The following is an 8,217-nucleotide window of genomic DNA, read 5'->3' on the forward strand; positions in this document are numbered from 1 at the left end:
TCTCATGCAGCATGCAGTCCATGGTGTACCCTTCCGACGTTGTTGCGGCGGACATTCCCCGCAAGATGCTCACTCCCGCTGCATCCTCATCTTCCCCTGCCCTGCACGTCGGAGCTTCTCCAAATCCATCTGACAGGGGAGCGAATCACATCACAGGAGCGATGCCGCTGTGCAGCTTCTACGCCTCCAACTCCCTCCCCATCGCCAGGCCACACGAGTCCATCGTGTCCTCTAAGCCCCACTCCACCGCCGCAGCCTCCGTGGCGACAACCGTGCCGACGCAGTGCCGGAGTCCATCCACGTGGTGGTGTCGTTCCTCCAGTCCCACGGCCTCCACTTCAAGGACCTCGGCCCGTCGGCCGCGTCTTCGGCATGTGCCCGTCCGTGCTTACCGCCAGCGTCTGCGTCGGCCTCTGCCCCGTCTTCGCCTTCCTCTTCGAGGACCTCGGCGTCCCAGAGTCCGTGCACCGCCGTGTCGTCATCAAGTGCCCGCACGTGCTCGGCGGAGGTGGCCGTGTCAAAGGGTGCTAGCTCCTGCTGCTGGGCATGGGGAAGGCGGCGCTCGAGACAGGGTTGGGGGGCGTCGCACCCCTGGCGTCGGCGTCGGCGTCGGCATTGGCATCAGGGAGGATGAGTTGTTGGACTGCGGGGTGGAGAAGAAAGAAGCAGGGGCATCTGCGGTCATTTGTCATAGCTGTGCTGACTTGGATCCTAACTGGAATGATGCGCTGGCGTCATTTGTCATAGCTGTGCTGACTTGGATCCTAACTGGAATGATGTGCTGGCGTCCATGCAAGCAAGAGTGCTAAAAATGTAGTAATTTTCTCTCTCCAGTGCTGATTTCGCAGTACCAAAAAAACAAGAATGCTATTTGAAGAGGTGCTCATGGTTGTCGCTGTAATGGTATCAAAATAGTTAACAGCTGCTGCTCTGCGCTCCTCTCTCCACAACTCACGGTAAATGTAGGACGCGTGTCGACACACCGGAGTGCCGAATATTTTTTAGAAACACCCTCCTCTTTCCTAAGAATCACAACTCAGTACAGGGCGCCCAAAATAAACAGAAACCACGTTCTTATATTTTTTACATAGGTCCTCCTGTTAAAATTTAATTCAACATGAAGAAGGAAAAATTCGATATTGCTGTTATTTTTACAAACCGACCCCCGCGAGACACTTTTGCAAAAAAGCCATCCCGTAGCCCCCTCGCTCCCCTCCCCGCCTCCGCCCCTCTCTTCCCCTCTCCTCTCTCTACCTTCCTGCCGCCACCTCCCCACCCCTTCTCCCTCTGACCCTCTCCACCTGCCTCCGTCGCCCATCCCCGCCGCCGCACGCTCCCGCAGGATCCGGATCCGATGTGGGGCGCGGCTCGAAGGGAGGGGCGCATGCCGGCCGCCCACGGTGTGGCTGCTCCAGCGCATGGAGCCGAGCGACGGCCGCCGCATGCCCAGGTCGCCCCCCGCTAGACCACGGGCCGTGTCCCCGTCACCTTGGATGCGGAGGAAGCGCGACTTGCCGAGGTTGACGGTGAGGCAGTGGCGGACGGGCGCGGCAGAGCGTGTCGGTCGAGCTCCTCGACGCGCTACGGAAGGCCAAGCACAACACCGTCAGCTTCTGCGCGCTGCAACGCACATCGTCGTCGAGCTCGGAAGGATGTTCAAGGTCTTCGACAACCTAAGGGCGTCGCGCGGTGTGTCCCCCATCTCCCTTCCTCTCCTACTCCCCAGTGCCGCCCTCTCTATCTCTCTCTCCCTCTCTGCTCTCCTCCTCCCCCCTTCCTCTTCTCCTGGTGGGTGATGGTCAATCACCAGCGGTTCCCAGTAGGCAGCTTCGCATTGGCCATGGCTCACGAACCCCACATTTTCTCCTCCCCTGCTGGCACCGCAATAACAGCCTTTGTTGCAGTTCTCTGGTGAGCATCCTCCTCCTCCCAATCTCCTTTGCTCTCTGTCCATCCTCCTCTCCCCATCCGTTTCTAGGATTTGGGTTTCAGTTCTTTGTTGTCACAGATCTACTCAAGCCTGCTTCTTCTTTTGCTGCAAGGTGTTAGATCTGATGATGGAAATAGATTTAATTTGGGAAGGGAAAAAATCCAGTGAGAAATTTGTCAGATCATGTATGCGCTAGCAACACTAGCATATTGTTATTCTGTCATCTTTTCCCGCAACACTTGCCTGACCAAATGCTCTTGGAGTATAAATTGATGATGCATCAGCAAATGGAGAACTCTAAAATATTTTGTTCATGCTATAGAATTTGTTGGTGATCAAGAGTGAAGGTTTCTAATGATTGTTTTCTCATGCTGCATCAGGAGTGGAATTATTATGCTATAATAATTATTTTCTCTTGATTACAGTGGATGATTGATTCAAGTTCTTTAGCACTTGTTTTTATACCAGAGCAGGTGAGTTGCCGTTGACCAGAGCAGGTGCCATGCCTTTCTACTAAAATGGTTATGTGCTTGGCGTCAGATTTGCTGAACATTCAGTTAGAGGCCTTGCAGTGAAACCTTCCATATATTTTTTGATTAGCTACTCGGGATAACTGCATAGGTTTGTTCTACCTTTAGCATAGGATCTAAAATATTGCCGTATGGATTGAGCTCTAATACTTTTTCTATCAAACAGCATAGGTTTGTCATGATAACTTCTATCAAACTGCACCAGGATGATTGGCATGTTGGTTTTGTCTGTAAGTTCTGATTCCACAACACCAAATTCTTGGAACGTATACCACTTTCCAGTTTCTTGTGCTCCTGTCAACTGTGACAAGATGCTCATTCAGTAATATGCTTCTCACATTTTCTGCAGATGAAAGAAATGGTGTTCCTATTGTCGCTCATGCATGTGTACTGCTAGATGCCTACAAATATCAAAGGCAGGGAGAACTGAAAGTTGGTTTTGCCTCTAATTATGTAACTGTGAATTCTTTGATTGTGCAGGCAAACTCCTACTGGTTGTACATTGTACCGTGGGGAATCAACAAGGCGTCTCTGAAAATTTTCCTTTATTTGGTTTCGGTTAGTACTTCATTTCATCATGTCTCATTTCGTATTGTTCCTAATAATTCATTAGAGTCAATGCATGTGGTTTTTGAATTCAGGTTGTAAAGGTTGACTAAAGCTGACTTTTACAAGGAAAGTTACATAACAATGTTCTTAAATATTGTGGCAAAGTAGAGTTGCAAACTGCAACCAAATCTGAGGAAATTAAGTTCTTTCAAAAGCTGACTTTTGAATTCATTTGCTTCCAAAAGTTCTTTCAGATGGTAGAGGTTTTTTTTCCTGAATATTGATATTCTCTAACTGTAATTGTTCCGTGAGTTCTGAAATGAAACTTCATGGCACAACCCAAATGCAATATTTTCTTCTTTCTACTTGTGCATTTGCTTGATTCAGAACAACTACAGAAGTAGTATCTTTAGTTAGCCTTACTGGACCAACATTTCTTTAGTAGCATGTTTTAACAAGCAAAAATACACGTGGTCGTTGGATAAAAAAAGTATAAGTGTATTATTTTAGTAATATTATAAGAATATGGCTACTCTTTTTTAAATTAAGAACCCGTGATCAAGCATGTTAATGTGAACAAAAAAATGAACCATTGCAACAAATTCATTAGTTGAAGTAACCTTAATTAACCACTAAACAAATTTGTTGGTTTAAATAACATATGAAATGCACCCCTAACTTGCTCTTTGATTATCAAATGATAAATATTAAAGCAGGGTAAAATGTGACAAGGGATGGTGAAGGCTCTCTGTGAAGATTCGTTCTGTTGATGGATGATGAAGCTACCTCTGCTATTCAAGAACTAATCTACGAAACTGTTATAATTAGTACTTCTATCATGAATGTTTGTAACATGTTGGATCGTCTTGGCTTTGAATTTCATGCTGTCTAGATCATTCAGGTCTGGAACTGTTGTTATTTGCATATTTACGTATCTTGGTTAACTTGGTTAATTTAGTGTTTTCAAATCATGTGATTACAGAAGTTTGCACTTCGGCATAGATAAGTACCTTCATTTAGTATGCTATGTTTTTGCCAATGAATATTTTCGCTTTTTGTTGCTTTATACTGCACATTTATTATTTTTGATTTACTTATATTTAATTATTTAAACGGTAGGGCGCGCATCGCATGCCTAATGTTCTAGTAAAGTTAAATTCCCCCCTGCCGAACCCTACCTTCTGACCTTGTTCCTCTGCCTCCACTCCTCTGCTTCTCCCTCTTCGTAGCCGTCGCCACCCGCCGGCTGCTCGACGCTGGCCGCATCAAGGATGAGGCGCGCTTCCATGAGGCCGAGTGGAGGCACGGGAGGCTGCGGCTGGCGCCGGCGGCGGACCCTAGCGCGTGGGGCGGTGGCTCGCGAGGCGGCGGGCATCCGGCTGGATCTGGCATGGGCAGCGACGCCCGGCGCGCGGCGCTGACTCCGGCCGGCGATGCGCGGGTCTGCGGCCAGCCGGCGGCGCGCGGGGGTCCGGCACGAGCAGGCACGTTCAGGCGTCCTCATCCGCGGCCGGCGGCGGCGGGACCCCCGACCCGCAGCACATCGTCTCCAGCCTCGATGGGACGCGGAAGCCGGACAAGGACATTCTGGAGCACGATTGGAAGCCGCAGGTGGAGCTGCGGCTGCTCGTGCTGAGGGACGAGCTCGAGGAGCTGGGGTATTTGGAGGCCGAGATCGATTTGCGCGCCGAGGAGGAGCGCAAGGCCGCCGATACCGAGGCGGGGGCGGGTGAAGGCTGGCCTCGTGCCCAGGGCGAAGGGTATGATGCTCGTTGTAATGCTTTTCAAGCTGCCAGGACAAGAAGAAAGCCGTATGATGATTATCTTTGTGTGTTTATCATCATATTATTCAGTATTGAGTATTGCCTTTTGTTGTTCATTCTTGCAACTGCGTTAGGCTGCTTCGTGCTAACATTTGTCAAATTCTTTTCTAGGCATCGGAGGCAACTGGGTGTGCGGCCAGCTCAAGCTCTTGCTCATGGCAGCGTTGGGCGGACCGAGGAGAATGCTAACACTTGCATCTCGCTATTCCTGGGATTCCTCCGCAAGCACCTTCTCTGTGACTTTGCCGGCACATAGGTAACCTCGACAATCTGCCTTGCGTGAATCAGTTGCCTGTTGGTGGGTGGTACAATGTGTTCGAAAGGAAAAAGGGATGGGCACAATTTGATGTTCAATGCACCTGAATTTGCTGAAAGATTAGATATTTTTAATAAATATGCAACAATTAGAAATATTGCCTAAACTGCTTATTTATTACAGAAAGAAGAAATATTCTGTTAACAAAGAGGTTTTGTCACACTCCTTGCATTCACAGCATAATTACTACGTTGACTTCAATTCAATGATCATTATTACAAATGAAATCTTCAGTTCGATGCAATGCTCTCACCATTGAAATTGTTATTTGTTCAAAACAGTGATACACAGCTGCTCTTATTTGTGCATGAACCAAACAATAACAGATTCTTTGTGGGTCAGCAGGATGGACAAAGTCCTTTTGAAATTATATTGATGTTTTGTCTTCAGGTCTTGACCCTGTTATTTTTCAAGGTGTCATGATAGTAAATTGCACTACTGTTGCATGTCTAAATTATTTAAGAACTCGGTGTCCTCAAAGTTGTGCGCTATTTCTCCACTTAACACCTTGTCTATTCTATCTTCGATGGATTGGTGGGAAAATAGCCGTGGTTGGTTGATTTGCTTTGCCAAATTGCACTGTAGCTGTAGCACGGGCATTATACTAATTTGTTAAGTATGTAGAAGTAATTAAACAATGTAGCACTTGCTCAGACGTCCTGACATCTACAAGAGTAAGCTCAATTCTGTTTATGTTGTGTTGTGCAGGGTATCATCTCGGGACACGGGAAAGACTATAGTTGATGCTTCATTAGGCGAGATAATGACCACAAGCGAGAGTATAACTTGGGCTTTTGGATGAGGGTGAGAAGTGGTTAAAACCTGAGTACAGGTTAGAATCCTCGAAATTATTCGTACATGTTGGGAAAATAACTTGGAACCTTAAATCCTTGCTGACAGCGGTAAATAAGTGCTTGTATGGTCGTATGGATGACTGTTAATAAGTAAATAGTAACTGTTTACTCTAGGTTTGCTTTTGCTTTCGCCGTTTATGCTCGAGCAAAAAAAATCATGTTTACCTTTCATTATGATTTGAGACAGAGCATTTGAGTTCAAGTGCAGAGGTAAATATTCGCACTTAGTTTGCAGTGCTGTGCACCATTGTTAAGTAGGCCAATATGTATGAAATCTGGGACTATGCAACCTTAAGGCAAAATGAAATCTGGGACTATGCAACCTTAAGGCAAAATGAAATCTGGGACTATGCAACTTATATTCACTCTTGCGTAGATGTATAAGTTCTCCATTCCTTTCTTGATGCCGGAGGTACTAATTCATTAGCAGTATATTTTTACTAAGTCGAAGAATTGTTTTCTTTTCTTATTGTCAGCCTCCAATTAAGTATATTGTTTGCCTACTTGGTTATAATGCTCTGCTCAGATCAATTGGGAGATCAATGCTGCACATGAGAGCAAAAGTTGAATTTTACTCTCTTGGAGTGATTGGTGCGATTGTATCTTGGAATTATCCCTTACGTAATGTTTTGAATCCAATGTTGGCTGCGGTATTATCTGTAATGCAGCAGTTATAAAGGTAAACATCATGATCTAGCACCAGAAATAATTCATCTGTTAATAATCAATTACCTTGCCTTGCCCACTTGTTTTGGCCCTAGCTATGGAACCTAATGTTTTTTTTTCTCTTTTGTAAATGCTAAAAGGTTGAGATCCCGTAAATCGCCTTGCCTAATCTGTTCTTTAGCAAACCATTTCCATGGACACATCATCGACTCATAGATCAATTAGTAAAAGTTTTCTTATTAAATAGTCTTCATATCTATCCATTGAAGCTGATGGCTACTATTTTTGTCCTATATCTTGTTATTTTTGTACTTAACATAATACAATTCCGCACACAATAGTTTTTTCTTACTTAGCTATTTTTTCTGCATTATTTTTCTGAAGTAGAATCAGAGAATCAGAGTTCAACAGCAAGTGAGAAAATGGATGACCAGCAAAGAGACTTGAAGCTTCTGAAGCAGCAAGGGAGAATCAAAGCAGAGAGATTGAAAGTTTGAAGAAGCAGGGGGAGTCTTTTTAATTGGCTGAGTCCAAGAGTTGTCTTGGCTGTTCAGTGAATCTGTTATCGAGTGACTTGTCTTTTTTTGTATTTGGGCTGTTTATGAAGTGACTTGACAAGTGATGTTGGGTTGTGATATGCATATGAATCTGGTAGTTTTTTGGATACTTGATGTCGGCTTGTAATACCCCAATTTGCTTGGGAAAAAAGGTTATGTTGTTGTTGTTGTTGTTATTGTTGTTGTTGTGATGTCGGCTTGTAATAAATATTTTGTGAAGTGATATGCTGTTTTGAATGAATATGTTGTTTTGAAGTGATCTTAACCCAAATCAAATAATAAGATTGAATAAATAGGTTGAAATTAATAATTTGAATATTTTATGACGAATTAAATTGTCATAATGGAGGTGTCACGTCATATCTTAGTCATCGTCACATCGCATGTGGTAAAAATTTTATGATGTTTTCTATCCTACGTTGGATCTAATCAGGTCTGGGACGGGTAGGCTTCTGCAAGGTACTTGGAGCAGATCCGAGTACACCGCAGAGTTGTTGCGCAGGTCGAAAGGTGTGCGGCCTATGTCACTTGGGCGACGCAGGGCGTTCTCGCCGAGTTGAATGCACTCGGCGATGGAGTGGCTGACGCGATCGATCTGGGAGATCAGATCGTCAGAAGAGACGGCAGGACGACGGGTCGTCCTACGTCGAACGATAGGAACATCCTCGATCATGAGTTCAGAAACTCGACGTGCCATGGAGCTCTGCGCGGTTAGATCAGATCTGACCTTGGAGGAAGAGCCGCTCTCGGTGGTCGAGGGGCTGGTGGGTGGGTTCCGCGGAACCATGGTCTCCGGGAAGCTCCCGAAGGTGAAGAAGAAACCGGTGGCGGCCTCCATCTGGATGGCGACGTTGGTGGAGAAGTAGACGCCGCTCTTGAATGCCATCAATCACGCAGCAAGGACTCTTGCGAATCCCCCTACTTGGCACGCCAACTGTCGGATTGCATTTCCGGCAAGTCCACCAGGGGTATGCCCAGCGGTAAGTTTCAGG

At 46.0% G+C, this 8,217-nt stretch overlaps 1 protein-coding gene across 1 annotated transcript; it reads left to right on the top strand.

Moving 5' to 3' along the window:
* The first annotated feature begins 546 nt into the window (after positions 1-546).
* On the top strand, positions 547-7,490 carry LOC120701001. The gene is made up of 10 exons (XM_039985177.1): positions 547-696; positions 2,356-2,403; positions 2,627-2,690; positions 2,810-2,892; positions 2,941-3,018; positions 3,102-3,110; positions 4,351-4,837; positions 4,944-5,088; positions 5,857-5,980; positions 7,056-7,490. The coding sequence occupies exons 1-9, from the start codon at positions 547-549 to the stop codon at positions 5,948-5,950; spliced, it is 1,158 nt and encodes a 385-aa protein (XP_039841111.1). The 3' UTR covers positions 5,951-5,980; positions 7,056-7,490.
* The last annotated feature ends 727 nt before the right edge of the window (positions 7,491-8,217 follow it).

The sequence above is a fragment of the Panicum virgatum genome, chromosome 3K, assembly GCF_016808335.1.
Source record: "Panicum virgatum strain AP13 chromosome 3K, P.virgatum_v5, whole genome shotgun sequence".
NCBI lineage: Eukaryota > Viridiplantae > Streptophyta > Magnoliopsida > Poales > Poaceae > Panicum > Panicum virgatum.

Coding starts and splice junctions, on each gene's coding strand:
- LOC120701001 (XM_039985177.1), top strand. CDS start 547: ATGGGGAAGGCGGCGCTCGAGACAGGGTTGGGGGGCGTCGCACCCCTG. Junction 2,893..2,940: donor AAAGGCAGGGAGAACTGAAA/GTTGGTTTTGCC, acceptor TTGATTGTGCAG/GCAAACTCCTACTGGTTGTA. Junction 4,838..4,943: donor GCCGTATGATGATTATCTTT/GTGTGTTTATCA, acceptor ATTCTTTTCTAG/GCATCGGAGGCAACTGGGTG.